Raw genomic sequence first — 26,629 nt, 5'->3', positions numbered from 1 at the left:
GGATGGATGAAAATGTGCCTCAGTCTTCTAGTACAAACTTTTAGTTGAATTACAGTTGCAGTCTTTTCAAATGGGTCACTTTTTACATTCAAAGACAGAAATTGTTACCCATCCTACTTTGGAGGAAAGGGTAGTTCTGATCTAACCTATTTTATTACAGGCTTGTCAGTTTAAGTGGACAACCACATACAGGCCTAAAGAAGCTGGATGGAAATTAACTAGGCAAGTTCAGATTTCTATTTTTCCACTATGAACATGTTTCTGTCCACTTTCTGTCCATTAAATTGTTTGTGCGGAGCCATTACCTGAAATCCACACAAATCCATTGAATTTTGTGGTTATGTTACAAAATGTGAGGCAAGATATTCCAAGTTTCCCAGGTATCTGTTGGTAGGTACATATTTAACAAGTGGTGACTCAATACATTATTTAAAAAGTGCCTTGAAATACATAACACATATACCGTTTCCTGTTTAAAGACTGAGTCTTCTCTTTGTTTCTCAGTGTGTGCATATCTAAATGTGTCACTCTTCAAACAACATCACAATCATCATCTCTTATCAACAGTCATGTTGAGGATTACAGCTTTCATCCCTAATCCTACATTAAGGACACATTCTCATGATGGACATGACATCATCAAGGCCAGTGAACCGCAGTGAGGGCACAGGGACAGGAGGCCAAACACTGCAGGAGAGGATTAATGAATATAGGAGGCAGAGTGGATGATGAAAAAGACGGGACAAAGAAGTCGGAAATAGAACTGAACTTGAACTGGAAGTTTATGTAAGAAAATATGTGTGTATTCGAGTTTTAAAATAGCATGAAAGCTTAGAGTTCTTGAGTCTGACTGACAATGATCGATCTCCATCAGTGCTAAATTGGCTGTATGCAGACTGATTTACCCAACACACACAAACACATGTGCAAATAAAAAAAGGACTAATAGTAAACGCACAAGGAGCGTTTACGCTACTTCTATTGTCATTACTATCAAAAATGATTATACATTTATTATATCCATCTCAACAATTAATGGAAAGGCTTCACCATTTGACAATATTCAAACTTTAAAGTATTAAGTTCTTTACTCAACCCAATAACGCCAACAACACTGCAGAGTTCAGGCTTTGAAAGATGTGACCGTTGAAGAGTGTCTAGGTACAGAATACCAGATTATTACCTGCAGAAACTCTAGGGCAGTCTGGCAACATGGGTTCAAGCTGTGTGTCCAGTGGCTCGGGACTCGATACCCAGTTACAACAGCACTGTAGGAAACAAAACCAAGGAAACAAATACGTCAAAACATATGTCACAACTTTTACTCTTGAGTATATTATTCTTATGAAAAAAAGGACAGAGGACAACTATAGTTTTCTAAAGATTCAACATACAAATAAATACAAACAGCAATCAATATCTACTTAAATCAGGAATAGTAAAAGAGACAATGTTAATACAAAAACGGTGAAGAAAAGCTATGTAATGTTGATCATGTAAGAGAAACAACAGAAGGCACAACAGAAGAGAAAAGAACAGGTGGGCAAAAAAAAAGCGTGCAAAAGAAGTGAGTATGAACGGTGGGGGAAGAGGAGACAAAGACAAGAACAAGCAATTAAAAGCTCTGTGACATGCTGCTAAGACAGCTTGGCGTTTGTTTGCAGTGAAGAGCTGAGGCCTTCTACCATGGCTGATCACTGGGCGCCCTGGAGGGAGAGGGTGTCTGCCCCGCTTGCTGACCCATAACCCCCTGCAAACACCCCAACTCTTCTCAAACCCCTTGTGGTTGACAACTCCACTGTCAGAAAGGGAGGAAGACCTCTTTATCTGCTGCTGCTGTCTTCATCCATCTTGTGTATTGCTCCTAGTTTATATGTACCGCCTCACACTGGGGTGTTTCACACATACAAAGTTTGAATCTGATGCTCTTTCAGTAAAATGTATCAATCCATGAGAACAGAGAGCTTTACCTTTTGCTCCAGTTTTGAGTTTTCATTGACTGGGTCAGTGGATGACAACACATCAAACTGTGTTTGTCTCTTTTGACTCCGCAGTGTGGACTGGTATGCTCTGGTTCATAGGGTTAGAACAAAAACAAGGGAATAGGGGAAACGAGACAGGGAGGCTAAGAAGGAATGCTTAGAGAAGACGCTCCCATAGATAAGATAAAAGTTCAACAGAAGAAAGAAAAAATGTAAAGAGATTAGAATGTGCAGCTGGCGTCCTTCTGATTCACTGCTTATCTGCCCTTGTTTACTTTCACCCTGGCCCCCTGACAGCCATTACTGCATAGTGCATGGTTGTGTGTGCGTAAAGGTTTCTGTGTGTGGGTCAGTGACTTCATTTCGGGGGAGGGTCTCCCACAAAGATGTGTTGTGATCCCTTCAAACTCAAATACACAGGAAAAAAAGGCACACGTGCTTCTGAATTCTCCTTCTAACCCGCAGACTTCCAAGGTGATTGACAAGTCGGACAAATTTGCAACACTTCTCGTGTTATAACTTCTAACAGACACCGTGGTATGTGAAAAGTCGATACGTACAAATCAAATGAAAACAAATCCAAAGCCACATTACTTCAAAAGCATGCTGAAGATTAGAAAATGTTTAGGGGGAGATAGTGGATTCCATAATACAAGTTTTGCTTTGAAGAGTAGTTCCATCAGTCCAAGGTTTACAAAACTCAGGATTTCAAAACAAGTGAAACACTTGTGAAAAGTATCAGACTCAAGAAAGAAATTAAAGTCAGTCAATGGTGTCCATTTAAACAAAAATTTCCAATTAAAATAAGATCAAACAGAGCAGCATGTGTAGAAAGTGAACACCAGAATCTCGTCACTGCAAACGCAGGCAAAACTGCTGCTCATGCCAAAACTGCACATGCAAGATCTTAGAGGAATTGTCACAATTTTATTGCACCAGGAAAAGTCAATTTCTCAAACAAACACATTTATACAAATGTGTTGTACAGGCAGAACAATACAAATGGCGTTCTTACAGTAGTATGGTAAATGCAGAGCAAGAGCAAGTTTCACTATTTCAGAGTTTGTGAAGTGTAGTTATGCTCAAGTTATGGTATATGTTTTCTGTGTTATAAAAGGGCTAGCTTCTTCATGTTGATTCATCTTTGAGTCCTGTACCACATCAAAGAGTTTGGAGATAATATCACACAATCGGTCTGAAAGTATAAGAACAAACATTCAGAGCCAGAATGAAGTTATTAAATTACAGTATTACTGAAACAGAAGAAACTGACCACAACAAAGTAAAAGTTTATTTCTGATTTTTACCTATTTTACATTTTTGACGTTTTCAATGATTGAGAAAGTATAAAGGCATCAGTTATGCTGTGTGCTTCTCTACAATGTTTGCTATGTTTTAAAATAAAAATATTACAGAGAAAGTTGAATTGTTTCTGTAACTTCTGCACCAACTTCTGCACCAGGTAGAAGCCATCAACAGCTTGATGAATCTGTTCTACATCAAAGTAACTACTGTAGACCTATGATGAAATATGTAATATTTTCATGTAGAAATCTAAAATTTTTAAAACTGAATAGAGTAAAAATAAAACTAGCATTTTTTAAACAATAACATATAATCTCCAAAAATTACTTGGTTTTCTTTTTATTGAATTAAAATGATTTGGGAACTTTTTTAATTTAAAAAAATGGAAAGGAGGTATTAAAAAAATGCCCTCTTGAATCGAGTCCATCGTGTTTCATTCATTCCTTTAGTCACGTAAATCAAACACAACTGCATTTGGAGAAAATATAGAAAAAGTGAAGCCACAGAGGTTGAAGAAAGATCAGTGAAGAGATGAGAGGGGAAACAGGCGAGGCAGCTGGGGGCTTTAGTGCTGGGGGAAGATGAAAAGTCATCTTGGTAAACAGTGGCATATTGTGTATTTTTAGATCTTTTGCTTTGCCCTAGATGTGCTCTCCTCTGAGTCTGAGTTTGAGGGCAGAGCTGTGTGGAGCAGCAGAGAAGCAATGGGGCTCCTTGACTGCTACATCAAGTGTCTCATTGTATCTTCTTTAATTCATTCAGTTTGTCTGGAGGAAGATGTCAGCTGGGCTGTGGAGCAGTGGGCTGAAGGCGACTGGAGAGGGAGAGAAGGAGGGGAGTCTTTCAAAGGGCCCTCCTCCATCCCTTACAACTCTGCTATCACCACCAATGGAGACATGGAGGTTTGGCTCTGAATAGATTTGTCAAGGCAACAACACACATGTGCATACAAACTCTTGCATAAATAGGCACACACATACATGCACAAACACACACAGACACACGGAGCACAAAGCCCCAGAGCTGTGGGAGACCACAGGCATAACAGCCTTCACATAAAGGCAAGGCCTGCTGGCTGGGATTAGAGAAGGGTGACATGACAATCGGATGGCACATCTCATCGGCTGCCTCTGATGCATGGCATCATCACTTCAAGCTGCTCGTCTACCGTTCAGTCCTTGCATTCAACTAATCAACACAACAGAAACAAATAGGTAGATAGATAAGGCTTTTCCCACAACTATGTAGCTCTGTGTATGTTTCTCTCTCTGTTTTATATAGTTCCATGATTTCCACAGCGTTTTAAATGTGAACAGAATCGCAACATTAGATGAACCCGCGCCCCCCCCCCCCCCGCTCCCAAACTCCCTGAGAAATGATTTTATTGTACACATTTAAGCGTGGGTTATAAAAGTTTACCAAGGTTTTGAAAAGTTTACAGTTCAAAACTGCTAAGTAGTCCCATCATATATTTCCTAAGGTTAAGTAATCATTACAATCACAAGCATGAGAAAGATGGTGAGTTCTCTGCTGTCTCTTTTGCCACCTGTTGCTGCACACTGATGTTTAGGTGTCTGAAGGATGGCTAGCACACTCATTCTGTTTTCTGCAATGACACTGCTTTTGGGGAAAAAACAACAACAAAACAACTAAAAAGAAAACAAGATTTCTAAATTAAAGCATTAGTTTTCATTTTTGAAAACGTATAATATTCAATGCAATGAGCACTTTAAATCTAAAACATTCAGTTCATTGTTACTTTTTTCAATATCTATGCATTTTTAAATTATATTCAAAATAAATTAGTATGCATAATATCACTGCAACCTTGTTGAGTGAGTTTGAAAAACTGTTGCTTTTCTGTCTTTTGTGGTATTTTTTTTGTAATTACTGTGTAACTCAATTTGATTATTTTGCAAGAATCTCATTCCAAGACAGATATTCTTCTAAAATAAATAGGACACAATCAAAATACTCTGTTTCTTAATCATTTTTTATTGTTTCAATGGTATTACTAAAATATATGTTTAATTTTGCACCAAAAATGTTAGACCTAATAGCAACGCCTTAGTTTCTGGTCCATTCATTGGTTGGCTCCCACTTTAAATGTGACTTATTCTATAATAAGACTAAAACTTAGATAACTGTCTTTTTTTTTCAGAAAGTTTTTCTTCCCCTCCTTTTCAAAATGTGGAAGCAGTGGCTCCATTTTCTCCACTAGCCATGCATTCGTTTACAAAACAAACTCTGCATGGCACTTCATCTTATTCCAGACTATTTGAAGTCTTGTAACACCAAGATTTTTGGCTTAAACATTTAGATCGAGATAAATTTGTTCCTGTTCAACTAACAGAAACAGGAACAACTTCGAGTTCTGACAAAAGTTTACACACAGATTGTATCTGTGTGTGAGATCCACTTCCTGCTTCAGGATACATTTTATACTGGAAGGCATGCTGTTTCTTTTACATTACCAGCAAAAACACATGCAAACAGGGTTGCCACCAACCACTGCTGTTGGTGTGACTGCCTATATCATCTGAGAAACATCTCTCACTTAAAGCCTTTCCTCATTGGAACATAGCCACGATGAAAAACTCAAGATCAAACTAATCACTCAACAGCAGGTAAAATAAATAAATAAAATGTTATCGATAAGGATCTCTTAAAACCAACATGTGAACGCACACTAACAGACACATACATGCAGTTTGTTGAATCCTATTAATTCCTTTTCAATTACACACAATCTATTCTACTCAGTTCCAAGAATGACATGTTAACGCTTTCATTCTGAGAGCAAACAGGAAGAAAAACAGTGGCTCAGTGCCCAAATGTCTCCTAAACTGCAGCACACACGACAGCTTTCGAGCAACTACTCAGAAGTTCTTGCTCACTTTCTCTGCGCCTGCCTCTCCCATCTCCTCCAGAAGGTATATAATCTCTGTGGATTAGGATGCTTTATTCTCTTGTTTGTGCGCAAGTATATATATATTTGAGTGTGTGTGTCTGTGTGCTCTGGGCAGGCCACTAGAGTGTGACAGCAGGCCAGCACAGTGACAGGAGACACCTTGGAGACTGTGACAGGCTGCCAGCTGTACACCATCATTCGGATTTCTCTCTCACACTCAATTCTTCTCTCTCCGCTATTCATCTATCTCCACATACATCAGTTTATTCCCTCTCCTCCATCTGTATTCACTCCATTCAGATTGTACCTGTCTTTTTGTTTTTCCCTTTTCCACAGCTCTACAATTTCTCAGTGGCAGTCAATGGGATTTAAATAATTGAACACTTCTCACTATTTTTTTTTGTCTTTTTCTGTCAGTCAATGGAAAAATGTTTCTCTCGCTGCCATTTCTTCTTTTGTTTCAGCTTCACTCTGTATTTTATGCCGTTGCTGTGACGTCAGGTGCCCCTCGTCTGACCCATATGGTCTTTGTAACCTGGCTCAGCAGGCACTGATCTCTAAATCCCATCTTCTCTCTTCTAGTCTTCTGATCGCTCCATCCCGCCATCCAACGACCTCTTGAACCCCCAGGGGAGGGAATTATCTCTGTCTGACGAGAACAGAGAAGAACCTGGCTGGTGTGCCCCGACCTCACATGCACCTACTCATATGGGCACCCATATCTATACACCACCTAGAGTGCTACTCCGATTCAATGCTAACGCTTCTCTTGGATGTGTCGCGGCATGAAAGCCGTCCTCCCTGTGTGTGATTCTGTCCATGTGTCTTACAAAGTACTGCTTAAATGTGGAATCCAGCTATGTACAAGCTGCTGATATCGCTGTTCTTTTTGGTTTATTTGTCTAGGATTTGCACAAGAAGTCCACAGAGTGTGATGGTAAATATTCACAAACATCAGCATTCAGAGTATCCAAAGAACGCATCAGTCCACGATATAAGACCAAAGAGCCTTTGATACAACCACTGCCTCATATTAGACTTAGGATTTCTACATCATAAACTGTGCCCTCTAAAAGAGAAATGTCATTAATATTTCAATTTTATATTCAGTCACAAGAAAACACACACAGTGAAAAAAATAAGACAAAAAGGAACCAAATAATTTCAAAAGCTAACTTGAGGCCACCTGCAGGGCAGTGAAGAAGTATTAGACCCATATATTTGTATTTTCAGTTTTGTTGTTTGGTCACCCATAAATGTTTCAGATCAAATAGATATTATTAAAGAAAAATTACCTGCGTAAAAAATAATTTGAAAAATAGGTTTTCAAATTATGCCTAATGTCTCCCATGTTTAATTATTAAATAAGTGTGTCACCAATAATTTTTGCTTCAGTTTCACTTTCTGTTCTCAGGCCTGATTACTGCAGTAGAATCAAAAAGTCTCTCACACAGGCTTACAGATCTCAAAAAGCAACACATCATTCCCCGATCTAAATAAATTCGAGTACCGAAGAGAAAACAAATATATGGCCTCTATCAGTCTGAAAAGTAGTGCTTTTTCTTAGGTTTCAGGATTCCAGCGAACCACAGAGAGAGACAGACATTATCCACAAAATGAGAAAATACAAAGCTGAGGTAAACTATAGAAAATGTGGCCGACTGTAAGCTACAACAACTAATCCAGGAGTTCACAAACAAACCAAAAACAACATCAAAAGCACTGAAGGCCTCACTCGCCCGAGTTATAATTTAATAACAAACAAAAGGGGGAAAAAAGGGAAAAAAAGGCACTATCCAGATACCTGAATGTGCCTTTCATCAGCTTGTCAAACAATTATATCCAAGTATTAACACCATGAGAATGTTCATTGATTGTACATACATAATGACCATCATTACATTTCTAAGAAAAACGGGTAAGCTGGCAAGCCTGATTACTATGAAGTACAAGGGTGGTAGCATTATGTAGTGGGAGTGTTTTGGTGCAATTCACACATGGCATTATGAGGAAAGAACATTATGTGGGAATATTCAGGAAACTTCTTAAGACGTCATCCAGGAACTTAAAGCTTGGGTGTAAAGAAACTTCTACTTGAAAAATTAATTGACAAAGAACGTTAGAATATTTAAAAAGTGGTGAGAAATATCGGATTTCAGCATTTAGACTCATTTAATATCAGGAAGAACAAAATATTTATTTTTGTATAGAAAACAGAAATATCTGCTTTCTACTATAAATACCCGAATATATACCATTGACCTTTTAATAAAATAACTGATAGTACCGCTAAGATGACAATCCCAAGCTCCTAAAAAAATCTTTGGACTCCAGAGGAACAAAATTTGGTCTCCATGTTAAAAATCTTCCTTCGCTTATAATATGTCCTGTTAGGTTTTGGACCCCATCAAGAGCTAAATCAAGCAACCATAGCTCCGTCAAACACAGGTGGAGAAAGCTGGAGATGAAATAGTGGAAAGAAAAGGCCATGGATATAAAAAGAGAATGTAATACAAAAGCAGGTATGGGGTTAGAGTGTGTGTGTGTGTGTGTGTGTGTGTGTGCGTGTGCGTGTGTGTGGGTGTGTGCGCGTGTGTGTGTGTGTGTGTGTATGTGTGTGTGACAGAGAGAACACATGACATTTGCATCTCCAGCAGCTTTGGTCTTGGCTATTCCTCATCTGTATGTGCATATTGAGTGAGCCCAGGTGATGCATATGGCACAGAGGTCACACCAGAAAGGGCAAATTCTCATATGAAGCCACAAAAAAAATGCATGCATGCGCGTGCATTCCATCCTGTACGCTTATCACATGGCTACATCTAAAACAAATCCATGTAAAGCTGTAAACATAGACATGATATCAGTTATTCATTGAGATGCTCCTAAGGGGGAAGTGGAAACTGGTTATATTAAAAAAAGGGGAAGAGATAACACTCCAGTAATAATTGTCCAGAACTTAAAAGGTTTTACTTTAGTGAAAGAGTGTTTTACGTGGCTCGCCATTTAAAGGTTAGGGAAAAGGTGTCATGAATTGTCACATGCACTTTGCATAGTCTTAATTTTCTCATTAGATTTTCCATGTGGCTGTATATTTGAGAATGCATTTATTTGTATTACCTGCTGCATCCAGTCCTGTGTCCCTTTGGAAGTCTCCTGGTGCCAAATGTTATGTGCAGAGTCAGTGAGAGCCACAGCACACACTCTGTTCTTCACCTGCATTTCCCTTTGATTCATCTGCAAAGTAAAAGTAAATTCACCTTGTTAGCCTGGATTTAAGCTTACTCATCACCCATAATGGTATACAGGACACTGCTGTTTAACACATCAACGACAGACAGCTCAGATTATATATATATTTTTTAAAAAACCAATATACTCTATAGAAACTGAAAAAGCTACAAAAAAGTAATCTTCAGAAAAATAAGGATATGAATACAAATATCTGAATATGCCTTTTCACTGTGGACTCCCAGTAGACCATGCACTGTCAGCCCACTTCTTAAACCATGATGGCTTTTAAGCCAGAGAATACAGATTCAACCTGGTGTATAGCATAATGTTATAGAGGGAAATATGAAAGAACACAGTTCCACTATAGCGTGTCCTTGTCACGTTCTGTGCAAATGTCCTTTCCCTGTGCACATTAAAATAACCTGGTCCCCAGTCTTAATACCCTTTACCTTCAGATGTCACAAAAGAAAGTGCCGTTCACAAGCCCGTCTTCCTATTCCCTTCTGAATGTCAACACTAAGGAAAATGTCACACAAAGGACTTGTTACCACACTACAATAGTCTTCCCACACCACTGCTCCGACCCCAAGGAGTACTGCAGCCAGGTCTAGGGAACAAGCTTTTTCACTTTACCTGGATTTAAGATAAAATTGGAAGAAAGGGGAACATGATTTGCAACAATAGGATAGAAATCACCTACTGTATATTCTTAGAAATACTGAGACTGAAACTGCGTTTTGAGAATAGGATGAGAATCTACAGAAAGACTGGTCAAGAACCAAGCATAATAAAGGGTTATTGTCAATGTCATTTAAAAAAAGGGGGGGGGGGGGGGGGGATCATGTCAAATGGACTTATGTTGGCATTCACTGCTTGGATAAATGGGTATGTAGGAGAGGACACCGAGAACCAGATGGCAACCACTCGTCAAGATTTTGGCAGCGCGGCGCGTCATTAGACAAACATTTATTCCTTACCATTAACACTTGTAAGCCACAAAGATCACTTTTAGAAAGTTGAAATATTTCAAAATAGGATCCTTCCCAAAATAACATTATTTTGTGCAAGTCACATTCTTGTCAATATGTTTTGCCCTTAAGATTAAGACAGGACAAGTATTTAGAGTACCTGACATAACTCTGTTATATCCAGTATTTCTTTTCCGTTTTTCTTTGTAAAGCCATGAGTTTTTATGTTATTCTATAAAAAGTCATTAGAGATATAACTGAGTTCTTCCAGTCTAGGTTCACATATTGTGGCATTTATGCTGGTTCTAATGCCAAAAAAAACCATTCAATTCTGGCAGCAGATCAGGCACCAACTCTACAAAACTAAAGATTAACCCGTCCATCCATCCATTTTCTTACACCCTTGTCCCTTAGTGGGGTTGGGAGGGTTGCTGGTGCCTATCTCCAGATAACTTTCCGGGCGAGAGGCGGGATACACCCTGGACAATTATATATTGTAAACCAATGGTTTCAAAAAGTGTGCTAAGGTTAAATAATTCCCTTTCATATTTGGGTCTCAAAATATTAAGCAAGGCATTATTTGCCAGACAAAGTTGCATGCTTACATCAACTGGATATCAACTGGCGGGTTAGATTTTACCATGAGATATATAGTCACAATTTAATATTGCGAAATCATATGCAAGATGAAGTTGATCCACCGCTGTTAAATGTCTGAACTGCACAAGTTTTACCGTCACTATTTTAAATACCTCAACAAATTAAAATAAGAGTGTACAGACATAATTTTAACTCATCAATTCACATCATCTGACTGACGAGGCTTGAATCAGTAAATTTCATTGAAAAGAACCTAGCAAGGTCAGCAGGTAGGTGCAAAAAAGGATGAATATGACAACAAATAGATGTAATCAAAATGAAAACCTTGCCAGAAACACGTACCTGGTAACACAAAGAGCTTAAATCTTATTCTTCCGACCAATGTGTGGTTGTAGGCATTTTCTCTGGCAAGACTTGTCCTATGAGAGGAGTCATTTAAAAACTCCTCTCAAAACCTTGTGTCAGCCAAGGTTTTGCTTCATGATGGCTCACTGTTGACTGAACAGCTATATAATTGAGGTCAGAAAGTGAGGATCTCCTTTCTCCTTTAAAAATAAAGGAGAAAGTGAAGTTGTTGCCAGTTAAAAACTCATTCACAATTTTCTCTAGTCTCAAAATGGCTAGTTCATACTATTAACCTCGTACTATTAACCTAAGAATTTTCAGCATACTTCAAATGTATACTGAAAGAGACTGGGATTACTCTGCATAATTGAGGATACTGTACTGTTTATTAAGTAGGATCAATTCAAATATATGCATGACTGAATGGAAATTATTTTTTGTAAAGTGCCTTGAGATGACATTTGTCAATTGGTGCTATACAAATAAACTGAATTGAATGTTTTATTAGATTTCCTGTGGTTGGAAGCAGTTTCTAAAGTAAACTTGTGTCATGTATTTAACTTAGCCACCCAGCCTTGAAAGATATATATCTATATATATGTAACATATCTATCTCTGACTAGATTCCAACATTGAGAACTTGTTAGGCAATGGTAGCAATGCAGCCGTTACGGGCAATAGTTAGTGCATTTTCTATTTTTTTTAATATAATGCATGATTTACATAACACTACTACTGGTGTATTTATGGGTACTGAAACCTTCTTCTTTACATGAGAGAAATGACAAATAACATTAAAAAAAACAGATTTGATTTGAAAACCTTTGCCAAAAACAACACTTACCCTTTGAGGGCCTACAAGTGAACCACAATCAGATGGAATCAGGAGGTTTGCAGAAACTTATACTTCTAAAGTAAAGAATGTATGAACAATGACTGGCTGGTAGAATACCCATTAATCCAGTCTTTTTCTGCTGTTTGCTGTTTTCTCCATTTGTGAATGATGGGTTCCATGTGCTTAGCTGGAGTCCTAAAAACTTAAAAAGGGTTTTGTAACTCTTTCCAGATTGATTGAGGCCAGTGGTCTCGTTTCCATTCTGTCCTTGAATTCTTTGGATCTTTTTTTTTCGCCCCCCCCCCCAAAGTGACAAAATCTGTAGGTTGAAATTTGGCCACAAATGTCTGATCAGTACCAAAGTCAAAGACAAGGAAAACCAGGATAGAAACTCGCTCACATACAGCTTCATTTGCCTAAAATCAGTTGCTGAAAGTCATAAGTATCCAGGACCTGATATCTATTGTCACTTTTGGAAGACTTTCTAAAGAGACTGGAATTAAATCTTGCTGTTGATGCATTTAAAATTTGTACGTCTCGTTATTCTGTGTTTTTATGTTTAAAATTGTTTTTACAGTGGTTGCAGTGCATACTTTGCCAGAACCCTTGGAGACTTTTAGTCTCAGTAAGCGTTTCTTTGTTAAATAAATGTTACAAGAAATGCAATGAAGCAGTTTGGTACAAAACCTAAATTAAAACACAGTTGGCTGTAATAACAGCTGAGGAGTAACAGGTTCAGGAATGCTGTCAGCTGCGTGGCCCTGAACTACTGTAATCTGGACACCCACTGGGTCCCATGTTTTACAAGCCTGAACGACAACTGTGGTTAGCTGTATGCTGAACGCATAATCCAACTTGTACCATAACTTGTAAATATTTAGAACCATGAAGCCACATGCTTCCATGTGGATGTGACTCTTATCTGTCCTATCCCATGACTACTTGAGTTATCCTGTAATGTTGGAGTTAGACATGTATCGTTATTCAGAAGGTTAAATCTGCCAATTCCTTATGTAACTATAGACAGCAGCTTTAACAAGAGAATGAGCCAGCTGTTGTGACCAGTGCTCAACCGGGCAGGGAAAAGGGAGGAGAAACATGTGGAAATACTTGTTGAACCTAAAACCAACACACAGATGTTGAGACATTTGGCAGTTCCTTTTATGCTACAACAGCTTGATATACCGAGTAAAACTCAGGTGGGTGTGTGGGTGTTGGGCAGACGCTAATAAATGGTTTAAAGTGATATGCACAGCAGAACAAAAGGAAACAGCAAGATAGGAGAAGAACAAGACTGGGCAACATACACAGATTCTCTTATTGATGTCCATCAGAAATGTTATTTTTCAGTTTTAGCTCATTTTAAAGTCAAACTTAGAAAGGGTTAAAACATCAGGGCCATCATTTAATCAACTTTTGTGTTCATAAAAAGACAAAACGGGATTAAACTACGTTTTTAACCATGCTATTTTAAACAAACTCTCTAATAATGAACTGGATTTCTTTAGATTACAACCACACATCAATTTTACATTTCAATGCAGCATGATGGCAAACTCAAAAATAATAAGGCAGAGTTGAATTCACCCAAACCTCAAATAAATCTAAACTCTACATGAACTATGAAATCCTTGACCCTGCTAATAAACTCTTTCTGTGATTACTCAGCAGAAGAACTGGTTGCCAAAAACACCAAGCCATATGACAGATTCTGACCCCTGTGATACAAAAGGCTAAATCAAGTTTTTTTCCCCTCCAAGTTCTGTGAAAACATTAGAGGCCATCATTAAGCAATAGACACATTTAGAAGTAAACTTTACCTAGAAGCTTTACCTTAAACCTGACTTCTCATAAGTCCTATATAGAAGTACACTTTAATTTACAAAGTGTCTTCTTCCAATAAAGCTGAAATCTAAAGAATGACATGCAATAGATTGCGTCTAAAAGAAATAAAGGGAACATTTGGGAACTTAGACAAACTATATACTCATAAAAAGTTTTTTGACTGTGGCAGTGGTAAAACAGGTGACCCATTTATGGAGGCCTCAGTCCTCGACACAGCCATCACATGTTTGAGGCCCGGCCTGTTGATCTTTCCCGCATGTCTTCCTTCAAAGTTAAATATTTTTATATATTTTTTATTTACTAGAACAACATAAAGCAGCATATACTTGAAAAGTGCAAGGAAGATGATAAAGCATGGTCTCCAAAATATTAAGCAACTTATATAAAGTCCAGCACACACCTCCAAAATGGAGTGAGCACAACTACAAACCTACCAAGACACAGCTGTGTACATAAACTGTATAGGTCAGCATTAATCAGAAAAACAGTAAAGAGGTCAATAATAACACTGATACACTGCACTTAATGTTACACATACCATCTCCACCAAAACGTGGTGACAGCAATGTTTTTGTGCAACAGAAAAAAGGAAAAGTTGGGACAGAGTTGGAGGAATGATGGATGGCGCTAAACACAGGGCTGGATAATCCGGTGTCGGCTGGGCTGAATAAAAGCGTATGCCATACTTTTTAAAGTTTTATTTTCAAATAAATTTACAAACAATGTCACATTACGAGCAGTTTTCCTTTTTCTACTGCAGAAAAGCATCTCCACAGCATGATGCCGCTACAAGTTATGTGCAGTCTATAATTTGAAGTTTGTGGTTGTAACTTGGAAAAAATGGTACAAAAAAAAAAAAATCAGGGAGCATTAATCTTTTTGCAAGTCATTGTATGAGCAATGTTTATTTATGAAGGAAAGTAATTGAAATAAGCAACAAGACATCATTTAACAGCATGCTAAACTAATCCCTGGTTGAGATAAATACTTAATTTCTTTCCTCTCACTGTGATACTCCCTTGCTCATGACTGCTCCAGTGAAGCTACATCTAAACACCGGTAAAAAAAACCATAAAGACAATTATTTAGACCTTTGATAATTACATGTCAAAGGCACCAAAAGCCACTAGATAATTGGACAAAAAAATGAATAGCAACCCACAATGGAGTTCCCTGCAGGGAGACAGACACACTCATCCCTAGAAAGAAAGCTGTGTGAGAGAAAAGAGAAATACAAGCAATGACAGGGAGATGAGAGCTCTTTAAGGGGCCTTGCTTACTGTCAAATAGTCACTGTGAAAAGCCATAATTATACACAGAACAAGTGCAAATAGAGAGGTGCAAAAATTAGGAAAAAAAAAACCTCCACAAGAAAACGAGGGAAAGACAGAAAAAAATGAGTAAAAAATATTCTTAGTGAGAAAGAGTGAAGACTGAGCAGAAGCCAATGAGAAGGAGGAGAGAGTGTGTGCAAGAAGCACCCCATGATGATGGCAGTCAGGGACAAGGCTTATAATGTGGCTGCGCCACACACTGCCAACAGCCACAGATAATCTAGGACTACCCACTGAGCACTGAAGCGCTGCTTAAATATTTGATTGATTAACTGTCCTGTTGCTGCCAGAGAGTAAGAGGAGCATGTCTGAGAAGCCAAGGCGAGTACAGAAGAAAACAAACAAACATGGATGTGGGTGCACACCGGAAGGTTTGAAAACACATGGCACACCAACATGTACACCCCCCGAAATCCCAAGACAAGAACAGGGGAAAGGGGCACAAACACAGACTTGTGCTCACTGAAAGCATGTGTGGGCTCTGCAGAGACTATGGCAAAGGCTAAGAAGCAAGAAAAAAAATAATGAAAGCCAACTGAAACTCTAGCAGGCTTTGGTTTACATAATATTTTTTTTCTAAATTAATGTGAAAAATAATCATTTAATTATTATTTTTTTTAATTGAGCTAATTTTTTCGGTCTTGGAAAAATTTTGATGGAATTTTGACATGAACAAGGTTTACGACTCGTCCCTCTTAGTCTTGTCAATCTGCTGCCAGCGACTGATATAAGGTCAGAGTTACAGTGCAATATGCTCTGCTACTTTAACTAACCTGTCTGTGACACACACACACACACGCACACGCACACACGCGAGTGCAAGCAAACTACAATTGGGACATCCCTGGCTGTGAAAACACAGGCAGCTGGCCCCCCACGCTCCAACACCCTCCACAGGAAGAGACAACACCAGCGCTTCCTGTGGCTTTGAAGCAGCGGCCCCAGGTCTCCTGTTGGTCCCTGGCTTCCTTTGTCTTAACCACAGGAAGGAAGCCCTCTCCAGCACGAGGCCACAGGCCTCCAGGGAGCGACAGGCAGCGTGTTTGTGAACGTGCATGTAGTGTTATGGGAGTGTGTAGGGGTTTTTGCTCACTGAGGTCATGTGCATTTACTTGCAGAATTTTTTCCTCTCTGGCTCTCCGGTGCACGAACTTTGGTTGTGGCGAGGGAGCGGGGACGGCAGGAGAGAGCAAGAGAAAACTGCGATAACTTCCCTTTCTTTTTTCCTCTTTCCTTTCATGGCTGCCAAATGCATGATGCAGAGAAGATGAGAGGAGAGGTGGGGGGGCAAATAACTAAATTGTGTGAGCAACGGCGCTGGACACTTGGTAACAGGAGGTGGTAAGCGAATTCACATGTGTTAAAGCGATTTCTGCGTATACACATACGCAAAGCACACATTTTCATACAAATAGAGTAAGACACACTAAAAAAAATCGGGGGGGCAGTGAGGAAAAGGAAGGCCAATAAATATTTACTGACACAGCAGAGGTGGAGAATGGTTGTCCACTGGTGGAAACAAAAGGCAGAGGATGAGGAGCGGCATGCCAGGAAGCCTGCCGGCTATGGGCGCTCTGCCCTGCCTATGCCCGCGTGGAAAAACAAGAGGCAGACGGGAAGACGAAACAGGAAGGAGGGATGGATGGAGAAAGGAAGTAAGGAAGGGAGAGACTTTTAAGGGAAAAATCCACATTTACATCGCTTATATGTAATACACCCCCGAAGAAAGATGTTCCTTTAAAGTAAAAAAAAAAAAAATCTGTTAAGGAAGAATTGGAGACCAGCATGCAGAATACAAACTGAGAAAATGATGAGTTACTTTCTAAGCTCAAAGCACTGTTTAGTGGAAATTACAAATAGATGGCAATAAGTCAGAACTTGATCCAAGTATGTTCATACTGTACGGTGGATCCCCATAATACTTGATTGAGGCTGCTCTTGCTTGTTTTACTGCATTCTGGATCCGATCAGCATGCAGTTCTGCTGAGGCAGTAAAGCAGCTCATGTTGCTTTCCTAGCGGTCTTCAGCTGGTCTGCCTTGCATCTCTCATTTTCCTCCTGATAATACCCTACAGATTCTCCACCGGGCTTAGGTCATCCCAGTTTTAATGCCAATCAAGCACTAAGTGACACAAGTGTTAATAAACCACATTGTGCAAAAACAAAAAAACAAACAAAAAAAAAACAGGTCTCTGGTTCAGGAATACCTTCCAGAAAGGAAATGGGAGAGTAGCAGCCAATGTTCTGGAAACATCTGTGTGTGGTGGTTCTTAGAGCCCCTACTTTAGAAGTAGTACATGTCCTTATGAGTTTCTCTCATATACTTGTATTAGTATTTCAACACAATAGTCTAATGTGTACCTCATTCTAACATACTTTTTCCTTCCACTTGACTTTCTATTAACATAAAACAGTTTGAGAATTGTGTGTAATAAAGACACATAAATGAGTTTCGCTTTTCCAGTCAAAATTTGAAAATTAATTAGGGTTTGATGACTCACGTGTATTCAGAATATATTTTAAAATTGTAAGCTGCTAGTGGTAGCTGGCCTCTTCACATATAACCTGATATTCGTCTAGTAAAAGTTTAAAAGGTCAACCAGGAAATGTGTAAAATTCCAGTGGGTTTTCCACATGACTGAAATCTCTATGTCACAATGGCATTACATTCATATCTTTCAGACCTAATAAACCAAGAGGCCACTCAAACACAGGGCAGCGCATCATAGTTAACTACAACAGAATTTAATTACCGTGCCATTGACATTTGCACAGCAGTAAGTGTTATTAATATGAGCTCACAACAGTTTGATCAATTTACACTGTCACCACAAGGGTTGGCAGTCACCGATTCATTCGCCTTCATTATACCAATGGTATCCCTTTGAAATTCACTGTGAAAAGAAGTTAACAGTCAGAAGGCAAACAACGTTCTGCCTTTTAGCTTTAGTAATACCAGAAATCCTCAGAATTATATGGTCTAATTAGGCACTGTTCTTAAAGAAAGACTAATTAAAATGTAAATTAATTAAAACCCAATAATTAAGAAAACTGGTACAACATTTGCCAACCAAATTTTACTCATTCTTTTGAAAATTTTAAGTTAAATTAGCAGCTTTAGTTAACAGACTTGAGTTGCTATATATTAAACAGGCCTTCCTTTGGATCGCCTTTCTTCGTTCTTCTGAAAGTGCGTCTTTTTGTCTTCCTCCCTGTCTCCTAACCCTCCGGCTATGCTGTAAAATAGAAACCTAACCTCAATATTTTTCCTTACGGTGCTGGGACTTGCTGGCCCATTAAATTCCCCTTCCCATGTGTCAGCTTGCATATTTCCACTATGAAATTTTCGTATAATTAAACTTTCTTAATGATTTATAAGCTATAATAATAGCCGTAAGTATTTCAGAGCAGGTTAAAGGGGACAGCCTTTAACTGTGCACCAGGGGATGACCCTGTTTTAACATAGTTTCGGTTCGGCGATTCTCAGCTGGATATGAGGATGGATAGGCCAAGGGAGACTGGGATTGACGAAGGGAGGGAGTGAGCGAGGGGTCCTAACAAGGGTGGGATGCTAGAGGAGGCTGAGACCTTTCTGTGTGGTAACTCTGGGTTATACGGACATCTCGGAAAATACCAAGGGTTCTCGGTAACTTTGCTTGGAAAGAGGCACGCGGCCATGCACATGTAGAGTGAGCAACAAAATTAAACCAAATATATAGATGAACTAAGAAAAAATAAGCCCACTTCTGAGGAATCTGCATCTAAATGATGGACACAAACAGTTCACATGCATGTTCTAGGGCACAAACACACACACGCACAGACACGCACACACGCACGCGCACACACACACAGTGAGACACACAGATGTTTGCTCTCTGCTGCCTCTCTGATGGCGAGGCTGATATGATTGCCACTTAGGAAATCAGTGTGTTTTCACACCACTCTCAGTTCTGCCAGAGCTAATGTGTTAAATATCCATCGGGTACGGCTGTCCATTTCTAAGACGCACAGACGCAGGCAGCCTCGGGGGCCGATGAACACTGATTCCTTGTACTAACCGAGCTCAGATTTGGCAGTCGTGTCTACGTTTCTCAACTGGGGTACAGTGAAAAAAATATTACACCACACACTGATGTGGAACTCTCCCTCGATTCTTCTAAATATGTTGTGAGGAGCTAAATTTTAACAATTGTCACTTTTTTTTTTTAACTCTTGTTGTCATCAACAAAGACCTAGTTATTATGTTTTTTTTTTATACTCACACTTACGTTCCATAGAAATAGTTGTTTATGCTGTGCCATATTAACACGATGTCCAGCTTCTGTATGCATTTTCAAAGGGTATGGGCTGCTTATCGCAAAATCTACCAAAAATCTCTGAGGACGGTTTTTCACCTCAGGTGTGAATGTGTGAAGAGAAAGAGAAGGAAAACAACAAATTTGGAAGCGCCTGCTGTCCAGGACATTACTGGCCAATAGGTGTGTGCGTGTGCACGCGTGTGTGTGTGAGCTACAGGATTTGAAAACTCAGTCAAGATGTTTTATGTAAACTCACACAACTCAATTAAAAGCAGTGCAGATAATATAAGTTTTAAGAAAATGAAGAGAAAAGACAGCGTTGATGAAAACGATAAACAGTGTTCCTCAACTCCTTAATGTCTGCCTCGCTGCTTTACTGAAGGACGCGGAAAAAATAAAGGTTGAAGAGAAGGAATTAAATAGACATTCCCTACGAACCTCCTGTCCTCAAAGAAAGTGGTAGATGAATAAGAACTACAGAAAGACACTAAAGTAAATTGAGGTATATTACAAACTGAAATTATCTTTCAAATCATAGCTCATGGCAAAAAAAAAAAGCACTTTTCAGAGTGAAGTTGAGTCAGAACAGAACTAGAGAGAGAAAAGAGAAGAGTACACAAGAGAAAGCTTTGCCTAATTAAAAACTTGGAGATCTCAAGATATAAAAACTGTTCTTAATGTTAAAAAAGTACTAAATGCATATAATTTAAAAAAATGTTGCAGGACATCCTTTTGATATCTTATAAAAATAACGCAATTAACAGTAAATCACCTAACCAATTAAGGAACAGAAAAGCCCACTTTAAATTCCAACTTAGCGAAAATTATATTTAAAAAATGTCCTAAATGTAAAATATATTAAATACAAAAGGGTAATCCTAACACAACCTGTTTTGTTTAAAAAAAATTAACATAAAAATCTGTTGTGAAAAGTGAAGAAAATAATCCGTATGGAAAATTAAAAAAATCTGTGATGTACAGGTCACACAACCAAATGTCTGAAATCTCCCCCTAATTATGAAATTCATCAAAACTAAAAACCTAAACAATTTCAATCTCAATCAACAGTGGCCGATTACACTGTTTGTTCTATTCTGTCTGAGTTCAACAAAAAATCCAATAAATGTTAGAGACACGAGCTTTGAAATATTACTGGGAACATTGACATTTGTGATTCCTTTTCTCTATTAGGCTCAGAACTACTGCACTTATCATTTAACATTTTTGATCAATATAGATCCTATTTAGTCAAAACAGGAACTGGCATGGAAAATATCAAGGAAAACTGAAAATCGGTATTAGCCAGGTGCATCTCTACTTATTTACTTTGATAAATTATTTTTCAAAATTTTCTGAAACTATTTGCTGGGCAGCTATGCTGTGTTTTCATCTGAAGCTAATATAAATTTTGCATCAACGATTTTTTGAGAAAATTAAAAGTAAAATTTATAGCTGTGTGGTGGAAAAAAAAAGAGTGGAAATTGTTTTAAGTGAGTTTTTAACTGTTGATTAAAAACAACACCTGAGAGAAGGATGAGATAGAATAAACAAACATTAAGCGCATGCACAAACACCCAACCCGGCACAAAGCATATTATTAATCATATAAAAAAAGCAATTAAATCAAAGTGGTATAGAGCCTGAAGCGATGAGAACTGTCAATTCTGCTGGAAATGCCAGCCAAGATTACGGATGGGTTTGTGGATTCCACGAACCTCTTTTTTTTTGATTAGGGAGTCAATTATTTCGTATTACTGAAGATGCTATTTCGAAAAAAGACCTTGTCAGTCAATCACGTGAGAAATCCTGAAAAGCATGAATAAACCCTTAAAGAAAGAGATGGAGGCAGTGTGTGTGTGTGTGCGTGTGTGCGTGTATGTGTGTGAGGGGAGATATTTCACTGACCCTACTCCCTATCCAAACTCCTACTTGTGGTAAATTACCTTTTAACTACTGCACCTCTGTCAGGTCTTTGTCAGCGTATGGTAATTAGGGGACTTCAGTGTGATGCATTTGAAAAGAAAATTTATTTATTAGTTTATCTCACATAGAGAGGCATTTGCACTGAGCTGAAGGTAAGTTTGAATGTGGTTATTATCTTGTCATTTTCATACTGATTTTTCTTCTTTTTTTCCCCCTTTCCCTAGACCATGTATCTGCGCCTGTGTAGGTTTTGTGTGTTTGTGCGGTGTATGCATGTCAGTAAGGATGAACTCTGTCTTATTTGATGCCAGGTAACGGTCTATTGTGTGTGTGTGTGCGAATGAGAGCAGATGGACAGGAATGAGCGTTCATACTTACGTAAATTTTAATATATATTTATAAGAGTGTGTGTGTGTACGCGTGCGCTTTAGCTGCATACAGCAATGAAAGGCACGCACAGCACATTTCTCCCATCTTCTTTGTTCTGTGTTGGGTTTGACACCTCTAAACAATAACAGCGCTTCACTTCGCCCAGCCCCAACCCACCACCAATCACACTGTATGGACGGAAGCTGCCAATTAGCACCATCAAACCCCCTTTATCATCTGTCTGCTTAAAGAGAGAAAACAGAACGAATCAATAATTCGAAGTTTCTCTTGAAAATGCACTCATTCATTAAAAAGACTTAAGGATGCATGAAGAAGAAGTGCATTAAAACTAATTGCAAGGTATGGTTTGAGTGTATGTTAAGGATGCAAAGAAAAAAAACAAACAAAACAAGTAGAGTGCCACTGGAGAAGCTGTGGACCCAGAAACAAAGATCTACACCTTCTTTGTATTGTCTCAGACTTCAGGGTGTGAAGCTGATCTTTATTTTCGGTCTGCCTGCTCCTTGACACGACCTGAAGGCAATCAAGCTTCTCTGCATAAGTTGCGAGGCTTTTGGAGAACCAGCTCTCATGCATTCTTTTCATCATCCAAAAAAAAAAAAAAAGAGGCTCCAACACTCCAGACACTTCTTCCAAAGCTACGGCGGCCAACAGGCAGCACAGAGCGACCTGGGGGACAGAGGCCGACATGGTGGGGAGGCTGTCACGGAGAAAAGGTCTCTGAAGGCTGGAGGTGAATCGAGTTAACTGGGAGATGACTGTCGCTCCACTCGGTTGTCCAAGCCCTTTTCATTAACCCGAACCCTTGGGTTCACCAAACAGAAACAAAGGACGATAGCGAGGACAGTGGGGGGATGAGGACAGGAGGTTCTGGACTAGTCCTGTGTGGCAACCACAAGAGACCTTGGTGCCTGCTTGCCTTTCTCTCTGTCTGTCTGATGGCAGATCTATGTCACCCTTTAGACAGGGGACCTGCTTTAGGAAGGAAAAAAAAATCAAGCATAAACAGGAAGGCAAGAACGGACACAGACATACTTGCAAAAAGATACAGCGAAAAGCCTCCTGAATGAATAAGGGGGGTAACAAAGGACAGGCAGTGCCCCCTAGTGTTTTCATCAAAGAGAATTCCTACCAAATCAACTTATCCATGCTAGACCACAAAAACAAATATAAAACAGGGGGAAGAAGGCAAGGGGTAAAGGTGCTTCTAGTTGAGGGAAGAATTTAAATGTGGAGATGGCTGTGTGTCCAGCAACAAGTCCCAGTACTTGTACTCTGTGAGACACAAGAACTGGGACTAAAGGGAATATATGTGGGCTTTAGTTGAGTGGTTGAAGGAGGGGTAGGGGGGCTCAAAACTGTCTGACACCTTAAGACACTTTTTAATTTTCAGGGTTATGGGGGCAACAAACCCAAAAAGGGGGAGGCAGGCCCTCCACGAGAGCCAACAACAGAGGAGGAAGGACAAACCTGATAACAGACTAAATACGAGAGCAATGCAAAGGCACACAACGTGAGACCTGCAGGGTGCAGATGGTTTAAACAATATTTTAAGGCTATAACTCTAAAGCATACAAAGCACTTTTTAAAAATAGTAATATCTAGCCAGTTATATTTTAACCATGACAAAAGGCTTATACCTCCCCCAAAAAAACTAAAATAATTTTTTTAAGATTTAGACTTAAAAATGCTGGAAAATTCATAAGATTGATACTTTTCTCTATTGTAAACTTTGAATATGTAGTTTAGAAATGTAGGAATCTCATTATTTGAATTTTCACATGTGCAAGGCTTGAAAGTGTTAAGATGGTCCATCCATCCATCCATTTTCTTTACACCCTTGTCCCTCAGTGGGGTCGGGAGGGTTGCTGGTGCCTATCTCCAGCTAACGTTCCGGGCGAGAGGCGGGGTTCACCCTGGACAGATCGCCAGTCTGTCGCAGGTGTTAAGATGATCATATTGTAAATTTAAGATGCACATGAATTACAAAAATACCTTCAGTGAGTTAATTTAATAGTTATAAATTCAGAACTAACTTCCTTAACTTAAAACAATGTTTTCTTGACTTGCATACAAATCCAGAGCTTTCCATACTTGGATCATATTACTACATGTTTTGTTCTTTTGACTGTGTGTTTTATGACCTTGTATTTTTTGCGTTTTTATGATGCAAAGCACTCTGAATTGCCTTGTTGCTGAAATGTGCTATACAAATAAACTTGACTTGGCTTAATACTGAAATTCCTGATTTAAATCCCTTCATGGCAAAAACAGACTTTCTTATTAACTCTTGGCTAACATAAGAAGAAAAATAAACACAGATTGGAGAAGCAATAAATAGATGACTATAGATATTAATTAAATGTATTTTCAAACCTTGTCTGGGAAGATGGCTACATCAACATTTTAAGGAAAAAAAAAGATTTTAAATTTTATGACCTCTTCTGAGTGTGAAGACACCCTGAACTTTTCAAATGAAAACAACATAACAAATCTTTTGAAGATGGCGGACATTAAAATGAAGGAAAACATTCCAAAAAAGAACAATTTAAAAACAATGGGTTGGTGCATGTGTGTCACCAAGGCCTTCCCCACAACAAGATCTATATTCAGCTGACTGACACATCAAAGAGGCTCTATGCAGCCTCTCAGTCTCTCTGCCACTTTCAACTAACTTTGTTTCATAACACCATCACATTTTACAGCATATAAAATGGCACATAAAACACATCATATCCATTTCCAGTGTCAACTTCCTTGCCTAAAAGTTAAATGTTTTAGTGCAGGTACATTCCCAAAACATGCCTCTCAAAATGGCCGTTAAGTCAAACAAGGCTTTTGAAAACTACTGAAATTATACATAAAGTAGCAATGGGTCAGCTGAAAAGGTGGAATGGTGGGTACCAAGCTTAAAGGGCAGAAAAAACGTGAACTTTTCTCCATTTCTGCTGGTTCTGTTCAAACACACCAGCTGAGAAGAAAGCACGCAATTTGCAGGTAAGGCATTGCAACAGAAGAATCTTAAAACATGAATAAAAATATGAACAAGATATTAGTGACCCTGCCACTGAGGGTTTTGGCAAGGCAAAACAAATAAGGAAAACGGTAAGTTCTGTTTTTTAAAGATTTTGAAAAAGGTTCCAAATGAGGACTGCTAGATGCAGATGCAGAATCTGGAAGTAAAAAAAAAGGAAAAAGCCACAAAAGGAGACAAGAAATGTCATTAAGGGACAAAGGGTTCAAACTTCAACCCTGAAGTCAATAAGTTCACTGACATTTGCACCAGGACTGATCGTGCTGCGCCTCACGGGTCTCAGAAACACCACTTTCCTTCCTTTCAGTAGCACAATATTTTCTTTCTTACATTTGCCACGGAATGACACCATTCACACACTTTACTGCGGAAGAAAAAAAAAAGCTGAATTCAAAGGGCTGATTTTATAAGATGCATGTGTGACAATTTGTAACCCTGCAGCCAAAGTTCCTCTCCTATCATTCTCTGCTTTCTAAAGGCAAAATTAACCAGGGTGGAGGGGAGAAATGACATGTGACAAGTGAATAATTTGAGCTGTCAACATGTCATCTTCACCACATTCAAACCTCATGTCAACCACTTGTATTCTCTCTCTGGTGAAGGTGACCTGGGTCGTAACCAAATAGCACATCCAGACACAGCAGGTGAATGTTTTTAAATGCCTCAGCGGCAATGCAAAATGTGAGACAAGGGAAGGCAACAGAGAGCGCGAAAAGACAGAGTGAAAAATAATATCTGCTGCTGAGGCTTTTTAAAACTTTGAACTTCAGCAGCTCGTCATGTAAAAAAAAAAATTATATATATATATATATATATATATATATATAATCTGAAAAACGGGGCCTTTCACCAAACTGAAATGCCACAATTTCCCACTAGATGCTTTTTTCAGAGTCAGAAAGCATCTATCATTAAGTCAAGTTTACAACTAATATATCTTATAACCAATGCTGAAGAAAAAGCTTAGGTTAAGAAATAAATGGAGGATAAGCTAATTAAGGAAAAAAAACAAAAAAGCAAAGAAGCAACAGGAGATGTACACTTCATCAATAGGTAAATGATAAAAGAGAGAGGGCAGCAAGACTGACGAAAAACGGAATTGGTGGAAAATTTTGTTCATTAGAGATGATGGCAGAAAACAAGAAATGAACAAGAAGAGTGAAATGACCTGGAGAATCTTGCTCAATGAGAATAAAAGAGCAAGAAAACAGTAGGATGGAGAGAGGAGAGCGAGACCTTGCTACTGAGCTAAAGAGACGGGAGGAAGAGGAAAACCAGACAAAGCGGCACGCTGCTTTTACAAAGCAGGAACAAAGAGAAGCGATGCATCATGGGAGTCTGAGCCTTTCTCACCACCACTGACGCCATGTAGAGGTGGCGTGATGTTTTAGTCAAATACATGTTTAAAAATGAGATTTTACTCTGGAAGCATGATCAGCTCTTAAATCACCATAAAAATAGGCAAAAATATTCAAATATGAGATTTACATGAGAAAAATAATACTGTACAGAACATAAACTTAGGGTATTCAAATGAAAAATAACGTTCCTAATTGTTAAATTAATTTGACATCCTAACTACCTGTTGCTGTCAGTGTCTTTTATAAAAAAAAATAAAACAC

General features: G+C 38.8%; 1 protein-coding gene and 1 long non-coding RNA gene across 4 annotated transcripts in view; both read right to left on the bottom strand.

The window, feature by feature from the left end:
- arb2a (ARB2 cotranscriptional regulator A) overlaps nucleotides 1-26,629 on the bottom strand; it is a 161,480-nt gene that overhangs the window by 46,604 nt on the left and 88,247 nt on the right. For 2 of the 3 annotated variants that reach the window (XM_081610587.1, XM_008418923.3), the window contains exons 9-10: nucleotides 9,319-9,435; nucleotides 1,184-1,268 (exon numbers count right to left, since the gene is read on the bottom strand). In XM_081610587.1, the coding sequence (XP_081466713.1) occupies nucleotides 1,184-1,268; nucleotides 9,319-9,435 (202 nt within the window). The remainder of the gene's footprint in view (nucleotides 1-1,183; nucleotides 1,269-9,318; nucleotides 9,436-26,629) is intronic. The other variant, XM_081610588.1, reaches the window with a different exon arrangement.
- On the bottom strand, nucleotides 22,371-25,785 carry LOC103470464 (uncharacterized). The gene is made up of 2 exons (XR_534493.2): nucleotides 24,350-25,785; nucleotides 22,371-22,948 (listed from the first exon to the last, which is right to left on the bottom strand). It is a non-coding gene; the product is annotated as an uncharacterized LOC103470464 (long non-coding RNA).

Source organism: Poecilia reticulata, chromosome 9, assembly GCF_904066995.2.
Source record: "Poecilia reticulata chromosome 9, P_reticulata-male-v2, whole genome shotgun sequence".
Taxonomy (NCBI): Eukaryota; Metazoa; Chordata; class Actinopteri; order Cyprinodontiformes; family Poeciliidae; genus Poecilia; species Poecilia reticulata.
This window is presented reverse-complemented; position numbering and strand designations above follow the sequence as displayed.